Below are 16,514 nucleotides of genomic sequence, written 5' to 3'. Positions count from 1 at the left end.
AATATGGATGGGTGAAAAAACGTAATGTGCGAACAAAAACAAAGGTGCAACTCCATGCAGTAGACTCAGAATGTCCCATGTGCCACCTTAGGCACAAGTAGCATTCAGAAAAAAATAATTCATAAAGCAATCAAAGGATGTGCAGGTGATACCCTTCACCATAACCAGAAACTAAATGGCTGATGCCTAGCCAGTCCAGTACGATGACACCTTAGTGTGCGCTGGATTCTCACCTTAATGCTGCAAGGTAACAGCATAGGACTAGAATGGATGCTTCAGACAGCATCTGGGAGTTTCCTGGGGGTCCCTCTCCAGTAGGTCTAGCTGGTGATGCCTTATGATGGGTAAGTCCTCCTAGATTAAAAATTCTTAAACAATGGAGCGCTTGTTCTGTGTATAATGTGCATAATTCAATCAAAAGATAGAATATATAAAGATATGATAAAACTATAAATATAGATATTGTTTGAAATTGTCACAATTTTTTGATTGAATTATACACAGAGCTACATTTGTTTAAGAATTTTATACCTTCATGCTTGAGATCATTTGAATGGTGCAGCTGCTCTGTTTCACCCTATTAGTCTTTATACACATAGCAGCGCTTTAGTATTTTCACATACAGTCGTCCTAGATTGTTTCCTCTGCGCCAGTAATAAAGGTAAAGGAAAATCCCACCAGTGTAGTAACGTTTGGTAAGTTATTTATTAAAATTTGTGGCTGATACACTCTCACTTTTTGAATTAAAGCGGAGTTCCACACAAAAATGGAACTTCCGCTTTTCGGAACCCTCCCCCCCCCTCCGGTGTCACATTTGGCACCTTTCAGGGGGGAGGGGGGTGCAGATACCTGTCTAAGACAGGTATTTGCACCCACTTACGGCATAGACTCCCATGGGAGTCTACGCCTCTTCCCGTCCCCACCGCGCTGTCTCCTGGGAACACACAGCTCCCAGGAGAGAGCAGGGACCATTTGGGACGCGCAGCGCGACTCGCGCATGCGCAATAGGGAACCGTGAAGTGAAGCCGCAATGCTTCACTTCCTGATTCCCTCACCTAGGATGGCGGCAGCTGCTGAGAACCGAGCGGGTTCTCAGCGTCCCCTGCCGACATCGCTGGACCCTGGGACAGGTAAGTGGCCATGTATTAAAAGTCAGCAGCTGCAGTATTTGTAGCAGCTGGCTTTTAATATTTTTTTTTTTTTTTTTTTGGCGGTGTGGGTGAACCCCTGCTTTAAGCTCATAAACAACTCACAAGCAGCGAGCTCATATTCCCGTGTCACTTCCAGTTTTGCCTATCACTCAAACCCGACGTGTAGCGTCACGCCAACGCAACTTCATCAGGGGATCAATACTGTGGCAGGTTGGCTCTATTGCACAAAATGCCATACCTGTACATCATTTTTGTGTAACAGATACTGGGGGGGGCGCGCAATCAGTGGGTCCGGCGGACACACAGAGGGGCAGCACGGTGATCTCCCTATGTAAATAAGGCAGATCGCCGTTCTGACAGGGAAGGACACAGATCTTCTTCTGTTCCTGCTAGGCAGGAACACCGATCTGTGTTCAGTCAGTCCATCCCCCACACAGTAAACACCACCTAGGGACACACTAAACCCTTTGATCACCCCTAGTGTTAACCCCTTCCCTGCTAGTGTCATTAGTACAGTAACAGTGCAAATTTAGCACTGATCCTTGTATTGGTGTCACTGGTTCCCAAAAAAGTGTCAGGTATCCAATTTGTATGTTGCAGTCCCGCTAAAAGTCGCAGATCTCTGCCATTACTAGTAAAGAAAAAAAAAAATCCCATAGTTTGAAGACAGAATTTGCGCAATCCAATCAATTAATGCTTATTGGTTTTTTTTTTATTTATTTTTTTGTAGCGCAAAAAATTAAAAATGGCAGAGGTGAAAAAGCTTGATTTGTGGGGGGGGGGGGATGACATTAAGTTAATTTGGGTAACGCAGTACCGTATCGTAAAAATGGCCTGGTCATTTAGGAGGTAAAACCTTCAGGGGCTTAGGTGGTTAAAGCATTTACTAGTCCTGGCCTAACTAACTTTCTTGATGGCTTTCTACAGTAGGAGTACTATAGGCCTTCCAAGAGGTTGGGTGCTCCTCTTGCTCAACCTCCTAGGAGTGTAGGTCAGACTTGGGCTAAATGGTGAAGTACTGCTACCAAGTAACTTGTTTTGGGTAGCCTTCCACAAATATAAGAGATGAGGCTGTCTAGGCCTGTGCATTCTAATTTAAGTGGGCAGCATCAGAGCAGCTTCTGGCTGGGAATGATACTTGAAGCTGAGGCAGCACAAAGGGGCTCTGTTCGGTTACTCTTGATAAAGTAAGGGTCAAGAATAGTTACATCAGTGATAGATGTTTTATGTTGGTGCCAAAATACAGCAAAGCTTTTACCTGTCTATGGTTCATTATGTTTTTCTGCTGTATTCACATCTGTACAGAGCCTGGAACCCTTCTAGGACCCATGAAGCCAGAAGTAAATTCTGGGGTTTAAAGGATGTCTGTCTAGAGGGAAATGTGTTGGCTTGCCCCCTGCTGAATTCCTTCAGAAAAAAATGGCTGACTGGCTGTTATGCTGACCCAGGGCTGCTGTTAGAAATCACAGGCATAGTAAACAGTTTACTATGCTTCAGTGATGAATCAACACGAGTAATTGGTACCGATCGCTCACTGTGTTCATTCAAGAAAGGAAGGGGCCAGTAAATGGCATATTTACCGGCCCCATGTCTTGCTTTCTTAAAACATTCCCCTGTGTGCCTGCAGCAGCTGATGGTGGGAGAGGAACAAAGCCAGCAGTACTGCGGGGGGAAAGGGGCACACGGGGGTTTGGAGAGCAGATGGAAGGGGCACATGTGCTAGAACCAATCCCTCTGCAGTGCAGCAAGAGGGAGAAAGAGGAGGAGAAGCTGGCAGCATTGCAGGGGGAGGCAGGAGATGCTTAGTTTCTGCAATAAAACAGTACAGCAAGCCCTCCTGATCAGAAGATGCCTGGGGCCCAGTACAAGACAACTGGCTGGTACTGCCTTCTAAGCAGCCCTGTGCTGACCCACTAACTTGAATGCTGACCCAAACAAGGAAGCAGATCAGGAATGTTGGAGAGGTTGAAGTCTTTACTTGCAAAGTGGTTCTGGCTTAGTGGCTTTAAGTACTGAAACAAATATGCTTGGCAGTCAGTCAAACCTCAAGGCTGCCATTGCTATGCTCTCCTTGTTTGGTTATGTTCATTAGGGATGAGCTTCGTGTGAGTTGAACCCATGTTCGACTCGAACATCGTCTGTTCGCCTGAATTGCGAACGATATGGGCCGTTCACGCCAAATTTGTGGAGCGTCGCAGCCCATAATTCACTGCGGCATAGCAGTGCATTGCTGGCTGATGATTGGCCAAGCATGCACTATGACCCGCATGCTTGGCCAATCACAGCGCCGTCTGTAGAGAGCTGTAATTGGCCAAAGCCAGGGTGGCTTTGGCCTATTATGGCTCAGGGGGTTTAGTACACGCCCCACACTATATAAGGCCGCCTGCACGGCGGCCCTGTGAAGTGTGTTCCGGCGTTGAGAGACAGTGTCACTTGATTTAAGTTAGATAGATTAGGCAGGACAGTCAGTCAGCTGCACTTAGTGTGTGTGTGTGTGTGTGTGTATGTATATATATGCATCCCAGGTGGTGTGTATATGTGTGACTAGAGACTAGATTATTCAGTTTAGCTAGATCCGTTCCTGTTATCTTCCTACTGACAGGTAGGCTTGTGTTACAGTATTTACAGCTACCTGAAGAAAATTGCTGGTGTTCTTCTGATCCTATTAGTACCACAGTCAGGCAGCTAGACTATTTACAGTTAGTGTAGTGCGTCCTCTGAACAGTATTAATCTAAAGCTACAAGTTAGTGTAGTGCGACCTCGGCACAGTGTTCAGCTAAAGCTACCTGTAGAAGATTGGTGGTGTTCTCATACTACAGGCAGGCAGTTGATTTTGCTAGCTGCAGTATCAGAGTGTGTGTATATGTATGTATATAATCCCTCTCGGCACAGTGTTCAGCTAAAGCTACCTGTAGAAGATTGGTGGTGTTCTCATACTACAGGCAGGCAGTTGATTTTGCTAGCTGCAGTATCAGAGTGTGTGTATATGTATGTATATAATCCCTCTCCTCTCAATGTCCTCTCTCCATGTCCTCTCCTCTCCTCTCCATGTCCTCTCTCTCCTCTCCATGTCCTCTCCTCTCCTCTCCATGTCCTCTCCTCTCCTCTCCATGTCCTCTCCTCTCCTCTCCATGTCCTCTCCTCTCCTCTCCATGTCCTCTCCTCTCCTCTCCATGTCTCTCCTCTCCTCTCCATGTCCTCTCCTCTCCTCTCCATGTCCTCTCCTCTCCATGTCCTCTCCTCTCCATGTCCTCTCCTCTCCTCTCCATGTCCCTCTCCTCTCCTCTCCATGTCCTCTCCTCTCCTCTCCATGTCCTCTCCTCTCTCCTCTCCATGTCCTCTCCTCTCCTCTCCATGTCCTCTCCTCTCCTCTCCATGTCCTCTCTCCTCTCCTCCTCTCCATGTCCTCTCCTCTCCTCTCCTCTCCATGTCCTCTCCTCTCCTCTCCTCTCCATGTCCTCTCCTCTCCTCTCCTCTCCATGTCCTCTCCTCTCCTCTCCTCTCCATGTCCTCTCCTCTCCTCTCCTCTCCATGTCCTCTCCTCTCCTCTCCTCTCCATGTCCTCTCCTCTCCTCTCCTCTCCATGTCCTCTCCTCTCCTCTCCTCTCCATGTCCTCTCCTCTCCTCTCCTCTCCATGTCCTCTCCTCTCCTCTCCATGTCCTCTCCATGTCCTCTCCATGTCCTCTCCTCTCCTCTCCTCTCCATGTCCTCTCCTCTCCTCTCCTCTCCTCTCCTCTCCATGTCCTCTCCTCTCCTCTCCTCTCCATGTCCTCTCCTCTCCTCTCCTCTCCATGTCCTCTCCTCTCCTCTCCTCTCCATGTCCTCTCCTCTCCTCTCCTCTCCATGTCCTCTCCTCTCCTCTCCATGTCCTCTCCATGTCCTCTCCATGTCCTCTCCTCTCCTCTCCTGTCCTCTCCTCTCCATGTCCTCTCCTCTCCTCTCCTGTCCTCTCCTCTCCTGTCCTCTCCTCTCCATGTCCTCTCCTCTCCTCTCCATGTCCTCTCCTCTCCTCTCCATGTCCTCTCCTCTCCTCTCCATGTCCTCTCCTCTCCTCTCCTCTCCATGTCCTCTCCTCTCCTCTCCTCTCCATGTCCTCTCCTCTCCTCTCCTCTCCTCTCCATGTCCTCTCCTCTCCTCTCCTCTCCATGTCCTCTCCTCTCCTCTCCTCTCCATGTCCTCTCCTCTCCTCTCCTCTCCATGTCCTCTCCTCTCCTCTCCTCTCCATGTCCTCTCCTCTCCTCTCCTCTCCATGTCCTCTCCTCTCCTCTCCTCTCCATGTCCTCTCCTCTCCTCTCCATGTCCTCTCCATGTCCTCTCCATGTCCTCTCCTCTCCTCTCCTGTCCTCTCCTCTCCATGTCCTCTCCTCTCCTCTCCTGTCCTCTCCTCTCCTGTCCTCTCCTCTCCATGTCCTCTCCTCTCCATGTCCTCTCCTCTCCTCTCCATGTCCTCTCCTCTCCTCTCCATGTCCTCTCCTCTCCTCTCCATGTCCTCTCCTCTCCTCTCCATGTCCTCTCCTCTCCTCTCCATGTCCTCTCCATGTCCTCTCCATGTCCTCTCCATGTCCTCTCCATGTCCTCTCCATGTCCTCTCCATGTCCTCTCCATGTCCTCTCCATGTCCTCTCCATGTCCTCTCCATGTCCTCTCCATGTCCTCCTGAGGAGTCCCTCGAACTGTTTGACCAGTGTTTGGTACATGCTCCAGGAGGATGCCCAGCGTTTAGAAGGCTGATGCTACTGAGCTAGATGAAGGCAGTAACGTGAGCACGGACAGAGGGGGTGCCCAAGGCAGTCGTGCTCCCCATACTGCCAGGTTTGCTCCAGTGATGAGGTCACTGACTCAACGTGGGTGCCTGATAGGAGGAGGCACATCACCCACAAGGCAGGATGCCCTCCAGGGGCCAGCCTAAGGGCAGCACACTGACTGCATAACACCGCAAAGCTCCTTCTGCGCTTTATTCCAAAAGTTCTTTGGTGTGGGCCTTTTTTGAGACGAATGCATCAGATCGCACCGCTGATATTTGCAACATGTCTCAAGCGTATCTTGCGTGGCCAAAACATCTCCCACTTGGGCACCACATGCTTGACCAGACATATGTTGACCTACCATGCAGTTCGTTGGCAAGCGTATCTAAAAGACCCACACCAAAGAACAAAGAGGACTCTCCTTGCTCCTCATCTCTCTGAGACCTGCACTGAGAGGAATGAAGGTGTAGAATTAGGTGTGTCACAGCCAAGTACTTGTGTGCAATCTGCTTTCGGTACACCGTCAGATTGTACCAAGCAAATTTCCCTGCCCCATCTGCTGCACCGCCGAAAGAAGTTTGCTCCCAGCCATCCACATGCTCAGCGGTTGAATGCTAGCACTTCAACTGCTACCTTTTCAGTTGGTAGACTCTGCCCCCTTCCGTGAGTTTGTGGAATGTGCGGTTCCTCAGTGGCAGGTACCCAACCGCCACTTTTTCTCACGGAAGGCGATTCCGGCTCTCTACCGGCATGTGGAAGGCAATGTCCATGCCTCGCTGGACAGGGCGGTCAGCGGTAAGGTGCATATTACTGCTGACTCATGGTCCAGCAGGCATGGACAGGGAGGCACAGATAAACACACATGGATTTCTTCAGAACAACAAAAGTTTATCTCCTTTTTGGGTCACAACTGAGGATACGGATCTCCTGGCTGCAGAGGGCGAATAATTTATTTCCTATCACCATTCAATTGATTCCTAGTGCGTTTTAAAGCTTGCGAGTTGGTAAGCATACTCTACAGCTACGGTGGTGGGAATATCACCTTTTGGTTTATGTGCACATCAGGGTGTTGGTCATTATTGGAGGTCTACATATGATATATAGAAATACTACACTATGGCCAGTTTCTTGCTTTTCTCCCTTTTCTGGTGTATATGAACTGAGGGAACGGTAACCTGAGCCTGGAAGGAGCCGAATACTCTATATCCTAAAGGCCCTGGAACTCAACGTTGGCCATGCTGCAGCGGCTGCACACACAGCAGAGGGCCATCAATGAGTACCTGTGCTACTATGACACCAGGACAGGGTCAAGGGAGCTTGGCTTTTTTTTTTTTTTTCCCCCACGCCAATGGGCCATGATCAGGGATGCATGCACTGTCCTGTCACCATTTGAGGAGGCAACGAGGATGGTGAGCAGTGACAGTGCATGCATCAGACACTGTCCCCCTTGTCCACCTGTTGGAGCACACGCTGCGTGGAATAATGGACAGGGCACTTGAGGCAGAACAGAGGCAGGAAGAGGAGGACTTCCTTAGCTCTCAAGGCCCCTTTTATCCAGACAGTGTTCCTGCGTGCCCGCCGATCACACAGGAAGAGGACGAGGTGCAGCCTGGCACTCAGCATCAGCAGCAGTCTTTAAGGGATCATTTACAGTCCCAAGAAACACATGGACTTTTACGTGGCTGGGAGGAGGTGGCTGCGGATCATGTCGTCCTTAGTGACCCAGAGGACTCCGGACTGAATGCCTCAGCAAACCTATGCTGCATGGCCTCCCTGATCCTGCAAAGCCTGCGGAAGGATCCTCTTATTCGTGGTATCAAGGAGAAGGAACAATACTGGCTGGCAACCCTCCTTGATCCACGTTACAAGGGTAAGGTTGTGGACCTTATCTTGCCGTCGCAGAGGGAGCAGAGGATGAAACATCTTCGGGAGGCCTTGCAGAAAGGTCTATGCAACGTGTTCCCAGAGACTGGGAGGTTACAAACTCCTGTTCCTGGACAACGTGTTGCTGAGGCTTCAGTCAGTCAAAGAGGGAGCGGTGGAGAAGGTGGCCGTCTGACCGATGCGTTCAGACAATTTTTTTTTTTTAGTCCGCAGCCCCCAAGGTATGATCGGTTCCAGCAACCATCGCCAGCGTCTGTTTTACATGGTGCAGGAATAACTAGGGGCAAGATCTGACTTGGATACCTTTCCCACCAAAAATCCTCTGGGTTACTGGGTCTTGAGGATGGATCACTGGCCAGAGCTTGCACAGTATGCAATTGAGCTACTGGCCTGTCCTGCATCCAGTGTTCTCTCGGAACACACATTCAGCGCTGCTGGAGGCTTTGTAACCGATCACAGGGTGCATCTGTCCACCTCGGTCGATCGACTGACCTTCATAAAAATGAATCAGTCTTGGATCACCACCAGCTACCAAGCACCTGATGCTGATGTAACCGAATAACATTTTTTGAAATGTCAGATCCCTTCAAAGACTGCTGATGCTGAGTGACTATCCTGTTATACTGAGTAATTATCCTCTTCCTCAATGATCATGATAGCTTGTAAGAACATTTTTGGTTCTGGGTGCCGCCAGTCCCGCCACCAGTGCCTAAGGCTCAATTTTTCAGCCCCTGTTTAACAGGGGCATGTAATTACAATTTGATGCAGTTCTTTACAGCAGGGCTAGTTCCTGCGCTCCAACTAGAGTATCTGTGAGGGGTTCCAGTGTTGTGGCACCAGTGCCTAAGGCCCAATTTTTCAGCCCCTGTTCAACAGGGACATGTAATTAGAATTCTTGATCTAATATTTCACAGCAGGGCCCGTTTCTGCGCCCATCAAGAGTATCTGTGAGGACTTAGTGTTGTGGCACCACCACCAAAGGCCCAATTTTTCTGCCCCTGTTCAACAGGGGCATGTAATTACAATTCTTGATCTAATATTTCACAGCAGGGCCCTGTGAGGGCTTACAGTGTTGTAGCCACAACAACACCTAAGGCCCAAATTTCTGCTGAGTATATAGGGCAGGCCCCTACATTCAAACATCCAACTTACAAACGACTCCTACTTGCAAACGGAAGGAGACAACAGGAAGTGAGATGAAGTCTACCCCTAGGAAGGGAAATTCTCTCCTGTAAGAGTTAATATGGGAAAAACTTTTCTCCACTGATGCTTTATCACCAATCCTTGTTTCACAAAAAAACCCACATTTTCAAAAAAACATTTGTCATTGGGACAAAGTGAGGTGAAATCTTCTGAAGAGGTGCACAGACAGCAAAACAAATGTCACAGGGGTGATAACCCTTCCCTATGTTTTCCAAAAAGCTTAAAATAGATTTTTTGGCTGGAGGTAAACACGTTAAAAATGTACCAGTTCAAAATTACAAACAGATTCTACTTGACAACAAACCTACAGTCCCAGTTTTGTTTGCACTGCCTGTATACTGCTGTTCAGAGTGTATATAGGGCCTGGGGCCCCCACACCTTTCCTTTTTTAATTTGGGTGCAGGGTTCCCCTTAATATCCATACAAGACCCAAAGGGCCTGGTAATGGACTGGGGGGTACCCATGCCATTTGTCTCACTGATTTTTCATCCATATTGCCAGGACCCGACATTACATTAATATCGCAAGCAGCTTTAAATGACTGTTTCCTTTTAAAAATTACATTGTTCTGCTCTAAGCACGGGAAACACGTGCCACTTTACAGGCATACTATAGACACCCCCCAGGTACGATATTTAAAGGAATATTTCACTTTTTTTTTTTTTCTTTTACTTTAAGCATCATTAACCACTTCAATACCAGGCACTTAGACACCTTCCCGCCCAGCCCAATTTTCACCTTTCAGCGCTGTTGCAATTTGACAATTGCGTGGTCATGCTACACTGTACCCAAACAAATTTTTTATCATTTTGTTCCCACAAATAGAGCTTTCTTTTGGTGGTATTTGATCACCTCTGCGGTTTTTATTTTTTGCGCAACAAAAAAAGACAGAAAATTTCGAAAAAAAACAAGTTTTTCTTTGTTTCTGTTAAATTTTTTTGTAAATAAGTACGTTTTCTTCTTCAATAATGGGCACTGATACGGCGGCACAGATGGGCACTGATACGGCAGCACAGATGGGCACTGATACGGCGGCACTGATGATGGGCACCGATGAGGTGGCACTGATGATGGGCACTGATAGGTGGCACTGGTATGCGGCACTGATGGGCACTCATAGGTGGCACCGATGGGCACATAGGCGGCACTGATGGGCACTCGTAGGTGGCATTGATTGGTATATATGGGTGGTACTGATGGGTACGTATGTGTGGCACTGATGGGCACTGATGGGCACTGACAGGTGGCACTGATGGGCAATGACAGGTGGCACTGATAGAGCATTGCTGGGCAGATCTGGGCATATCATGGACATAATAGTGCCAATCAGTGCCCATTTGTGGGCACTGATTGGCACAGATTGGGCACATGTGGATGGCCATGGGGTACATACCTGGCCATCCACGTTGCCCCTTCCCTGGTAGTCCAGTGGGGTGATCTGAGGGGGGGCTGCGCTGATAAACAATCAGCGCAGACCCCCCCCCCTGCCAGGAGAGCCGCCGATCGGCTCTCCTCTACTTGCGTCTGTCAGACGCGAGTGAGGAAGAGCCGATCAACGGCTCTTCCTATTGACAGCGTGATCAGCCGTGATTGGACACGGCTGCTCACGTGGTAAAGAGCCTCCGCCGGAGGCTTTTTACCAAGATCAGTGTAGCGGTGTGTCAGACTGACACACCGCTCCACCGATCGCCGCGATGCGCGCCCCCGGGGGCGCGCTGCGGCATGTTATCCTGCTGGACGTCATATGACGTCCAGTCAGGATAACACAACCACTTCCAGGACGTCAATCCGCTATAGGGCGGGCGGGAAGTGGTTAAAATCACTGCTCCCGAAAAGTTTTTTTTTTTTTTTTTGCATTGATACATGTCCCCTGGGGCAGGACCCGGTTCCCCAAACCCCTTTTAGGACAATGCCATGCAAATTAGCCTTTAAAATGAGCACTTTTGATTTCAAACGTTCAAATCACATAGGCATCGATGGGGTTCTAACGTTCATGCAAATTTTTGGTCTGTTCGCAGGTTCTGGTCCGAACCGGGGGGGGTTTTGGCTCATCCCTAATGTTCATGTTGTGTCACTCTTGTGCTCCTGTAATTGCATGCATTAGTGGATGCCTAATCTTCTACCTACACACAATCTGATGACTGCAAAAAACAAGGCTTGAGTGTCAGGTTTCATTCTGTACATTGAGAGCTCTGGTTGTGATGAAGATCCTGACTTTTTGGGATAAGTAGTTTATGCCGATCAAGATGGAGAAAGGAGCAACAAAGGAATATATCAAGTTGGAAATGGAGCTTTCCCTAACAGTTAATGGCAGGTTTATGAGTTTAAAGCTAACTGACAGATGAAAGTTCACATGTATTTAGCAGTTCCTTAAATGCTACTTTAAATATCAGTCATATTAATACTCTGCATGTATAATACTGTAGGTGACCATAGAAGCTACATTGTATATGGGATTTCGATTGGGTAAATTCTTAAGTCAATGGGAAAATGACAGAGGGCATCCTGAAAAGTCTTCACCCTGCACAATAAAATCTGGTTATTTGGGGCTAGTTAATAAGAAGAAAAAGGCCTGTTCTGTTGTAAAGCTCTCAACTAGGAAAATGAAAAGTTGTGTTAAATGACCTTTTTCCCCAAACTAACCTCCTTGATAGCTCACTGGTCACCTTTACATATTATGCGGTTGGGTAAAATCACTGTGGTTAAAATGATCCTGCTCCCCAAAGTGTGTGTGTTTGTGTGTGTGTGTGTGTGTTTGTTTTTTATTTTTTCTTCCTTTTTTATGTCCTACCAGTCAATCCACCCCTTCATTATGTGTAACCTTCCAACAACAAATTTTTTTAGTTGACCTGGGGAAGGAATCACTCGACTTCCTAGGCCCACCATTTATTTGCCTAAAACACAAGGCTTTCTGGGGCTCCCATATATGAAATATTACCATTAAGCTCAGATGGTCCAACTGAATAAATGGCTTGTAACAGTAATCACTCTGTGGGCAAGTCTGAAAGGGACACGTTGCAACACATTGGCAATTACGAGATTCCTTTTGGTTGGCCCTGAAAGAGTGTAGATTCATTGCAAACCTAGTCACCTCACATTCTCACACTTTGGGATTGCGTTAAACAGCAGGAAGGTTGTCTTCCCACCTCACTGCTCTGTCATCTTTCACACGGAACCCCTTGTTTTACCCAGGTTGTGTACCTCTCCAGCCTCCTCCTGCATCTGGGTTGATCTTTAACTAGATTGAATAGATTAGCAGGCCCTGACAGGATTCTCCTTTTTCCAACACTGTCAGCACTTTCAATGTTTATCAGGTTTCATTTGAAAGTAGTCTTTTCTTCTTGATTAGCCCCCCCCCCTGTAAAGAGCTTTTCAAGCTCCACTTTCAAGCTCCACATCCATCCAATGTTAACAAGTGGGAATTTGACCTTGGTGTCACTGTTGAACCAGATGATTGGGCTTCTATGTGGCTGGCAAACAAGTCCTGCTCTTTAAATGTTGCCATGCTAGAGGCCTCATACGTGATGGTCTCCTACTACTGGTACCTGGTTCCAGCATGCATTTCTGTCTGTTCTTTTTAGAGTGCTTTCAGGGCTGCAAGGTTTTGATCTCACCGGTGTTGGACAAATCTTTTTTGCTCCGGAACCTGCTTTAACCAGAATCTGTGACCTTTAGACATTACCGATGCTCAATTTTAAGCTTTTTAGAAAGTATAAGTGCTGCTAAGCAGACAGTGGTAGCTGCCTGGAAAACCCACTCTGCTTGAAGTAAAAAATTGAGTTGCATGAGCCATGGTTCATGGCAAGATTGACACCACCCTACATGATTGTGTCCCAAATATACCAAAATTTGGCAGCCCTAAATTGATTTCTCCCTGGTGACTTTTTGATTCCATGCTGCATGAATCATAATGTGCACCAGACTTTTGCTGCCACTAGTGGCTTCCCAATATAACATGCCCGCCCCAGGAACCCCCTCCCTCCACCCTTCTTATCCATCCTTGCCCACCTCTGTCTGTCTTTCTTGCTTTTCCACCACTTTGAAAAGGACACCTTTTTTTTTTTTTTTTTCTTGCACAAACTGACCACTTAACATTGTTTTAAAGCCTTTACCCTAATGCATTTCTTACATTATGGAAAAAAATGTAGGCATCGGTATCCCCCTCCCCCTGTTCTTTCTTTACCTGAGGCCTCATTTGATCCAGTGCTGTGCCCATCTGCAGCAGGGGGCAGAGCAAAGTACCACTGCCTGTGTCTATAGAAGCATGCCCACACGGGTTCACCCATAGACTTCCTGTCGGGGCACTTCTAGAGAGGAGCCAGGAGCAGGTAACTATAAACCTGTTTGTAATGTGTTCTTTTGGGGGAACCCAAGGACATGTCAGCTATGGGCATGCTTGCCCTCCTCTTGTTGGAGCAGCCTACATGTCTTGGGTCAGGCTTTTTATTTTCCCAATGGGTGCAGTTTGTGCTGGGATTTAATGTTAAAGGCTACAATCACAATTTTTGAAAAAAATAATTCACATATTTTTGCCAGGGGAAAAAATGTATTTATGGAAACAAAGAAAGGAGGGTTTGGGACTTTAAATTAGGTGTGTGGAATCGCACACCTCCATCCCTATCTATATGCAAGAAAAAGAGTGTTTGGGGCTTTAAATGGGGTAGACCTAGCATGGCTAAAAGATGAGTCAATGTAACAAGACGTGTTTTATTCATTAAACATTACATGGCAATATGAGTACATACATGGTAAATAAGCATTACAATCGCATATTGACCAGATATTCACAAAAACAATCATAGCAACTTGGAGATGGCATATTGAGGTATCAGACAATTGTCCATAGTAAAGAATTGCTTTAAAAGCAACATGGTGGGGTAGCTTGGGATTGGATGAAATAAAACCATCTAAAAAGAAAATGGTGCATCAAAATTGACCCGATGCACGTTTCGTGGTTTCCTACCACATCAGGGGCGAGTGCACCAATGTCTGTAAAAAAGCATAAACAAACAATATGTTCAGATGTTACACCCAAACACAAGGGAGACTATATATATAGTATGTATGTATGTATGTATGTAGAGAAATGAACTCATCCCTAAGTACTTGCATATCAATTAAGTCTAGACCATGTGAACCTGAAAACTGGTGCCTGCTAGAAATGTTTATCCCGGGAGCCGAGGAAGGGGCCCGCAGGAAAGCCGAACGCACACAATGATCCCTAGAGAAAAGGAAACAAGTGGTCAAAAAGAGAACCATTTGGGCTACAATGCTCTAAAAGTGAATAAATCTGAGTACCGGTATATGAAGGTGTATATCATTGAAAAGTATAACTTTTGTGAAACAAAAAAAAAAAGAAAAGTATTAAACCGTAAATGGAGCCCAACTATTTCCACACTTCATTTGTATCCACTTTTTATCTTGGTGTTGGGCTCCATTTACTGTGTCTCAGTTGTTTCTGCTGTTTGTTACTGGGGAATCAGGAAAAAAATGCAATTCAGGAGTACAGTCTTGGTTTATTGCACTTCTTTTTTTTTTTTTTTTTTTTTTTTTTTTTTTTGCGCTCTTTGACTCGGAAAGCAAGACCAAGTTTCTATCTTGACAGCCAGCATCTTTTAAAATTCAGATTTTTATTTACTTAAGCACAGTAGATATTCTAGTCTAAAACATTGTTAAAGAACATGGTCTTCAATGCAGGGTACAATAAAGTTGTGGTTTTTATTTCTCTAGCTGGAGAAGGGGAAAATCTTCATCAGTTCTCTGCGTGGGTATCGTTCTTTGAAATCTACAATGAGTATGTCTATGACTTGCTAGATCAGTTCCCTACATCAAAAAACCAAAAGAGGGCAGCCTTGAAAATATGTGATGACCAAGCTGGCATTTCTTATGTCAAAGGTAATCCTAACTTTTTTTTTTTTTTTTTTTTTTTTTTTACCAGAAGTTACATTAAGGTATTCAAATGAGACATGGTCAATTACGAGTTGTATAGTGCCAGCAGAGTCACAGCCTATAATTGTTTAGCATAATACAAATGTTTTTTTTTTGTCAGATTCTAGTGTTCATGTTTTAGTAAAATTTTAGAGTGTCGCATATAAAATAATTATATATTTTCTTTTTGGGTTTTTGTTTTCTTCATGGCAGGTAGTGAGAAGTAACCTGAGAATGTGCATACTTTACACTTTAGCCTACTTTCATTTTACTTGAAGGCTTAATTTAGACGTTGGGGGTGGCAAAAATGCACGAATGAGCTGCATTTCTACTGCCCGCCAACTACCCTCTTAAGCTGCAATAAGCAGCAGATGGGCATGGGGGTGTTTGCATGTCAGTCGTGCTGCTTTGCGTCCATGGAAAAGTTTACCCAACATGTAGCAAATTGGCAAGCATCAAGCCCACTAAATGCCTCATACTCTAGCAAATGAGGAAGTGCTATGCATGCAATTGTGGTGCGTTTTGTCAGCAGAAATTGGGTTAAAACAGGTGGTGAAGAGGCATCTCATCACTTCCCCGCAGCCTGTCAGTAGCCTCTGAAGAGTAATCTGAATGCGAATTGGACTTCAGAGGAAAGGCGTGGCAGGAAACAACCCCCGCCCCTTGGTCGGCACCTCAACTGCACATCTTGGGCACACACACACACACACACGATCGATCAGTAGGTCATATAGCCCTGCACTTGCCCACATCTAGGTTGCAGATGGGCAGCACCTTCCATTGCGTCTCCTCCTCCTCTGCATCACGCCGGCTTCCGCCATGTGTCTCCTCCCTCGTCGTCCTAGGCATCCAATAGGATTGCCTGTCCTTTCAGCCAATCGGGTGACAGGTCTCAGGACCCGCTTCCTGATTGTCTGGAGGAGAATCAGTGTGGAAATGGTGAATATTCATTTGCTATTGTCACACAAGTGGGTGTGCTCGGGGCGCAGTGCTTTGAGCCCCAAGCTCACCCTTCTGTCTGAAGCCTATTAGAGCCTCTGGCTCTAATCGCGTGCTTGGGGGGGGGGGGGGGGGGAGGAACCTCTATTGGAATCCATGCACCCCTTATGGATGGGCTGCTACTAAGTAAAATCTGAGGAGTTGGTGTTACTAAACCCACAACTGTAAAATCTGTCTGTATCCACAGTAAAGCATGCTTGTTATACTCACTGTGGAACCTAAGAGTTAATTCTCCACATTGTTTGAAGGCTGTTTGATATGGTCTTCTCTGATCCTCCCCTTTTATTGTCCTCAATCCATCTGCTGATAGAACAGAGCCCTAGGAAGCACTTTGCACATGCTCAGTTTTGTTGTGTATTGCTAGAGGTGTTTTTCTTAGTTTTTTGGGGGGGAGGGTGCATGTGATCAGCACAAGGCCAATCTGCACTGTCCAGACAGTCAGGGGTCATGCAGCCTCATAGGACAGACAGAGGAGAATGACAACTCCTCCTACAAGCTTTAAACAGTGCTCAGACACATAAAGTCACAAGACTGCTATATACTGATGCTGAAAAAAGGTATTTAGCAGTTTACTAAATAAAAATGCATTTCCATGTACTGTGG

The 16,514-nt window shown here is 46.6% G+C and overlaps 1 protein-coding gene across 1 annotated transcript in view; it reads left to right on the top strand.

Annotated features, from left to right (window-relative positions):
* LOC141146063 (kinesin-like protein KIF20A) overlaps positions 1 to 16,514 on the top strand; it is a 67,786-nt gene that overhangs the window by 24,961 nt on the left and 26,311 nt on the right. Inside the window, exon 7 of the mRNA XM_073632826.1 lies at positions 14,715 to 14,879. Within this exon, the coding sequence (XP_073488927.1) occupies positions 14,715 to 14,879 (165 nt within the window). The remainder of the gene's footprint in view (positions 1 to 14,714; positions 14,880 to 16,514) is intronic.

This window comes from Aquarana catesbeiana, linkage group LG05, assembly GCF_042186555.1.
Source record: "Aquarana catesbeiana isolate 2022-GZ linkage group LG05, ASM4218655v1, whole genome shotgun sequence".
Taxonomy (NCBI): domain Eukaryota; kingdom Metazoa; phylum Chordata; class Amphibia; order Anura; family Ranidae; genus Aquarana; species Aquarana catesbeiana.
The sequence above is the reverse complement of the archived record's forward strand: the minus strand, read 5'-3'. Positions and strand labels throughout refer to the sequence as shown.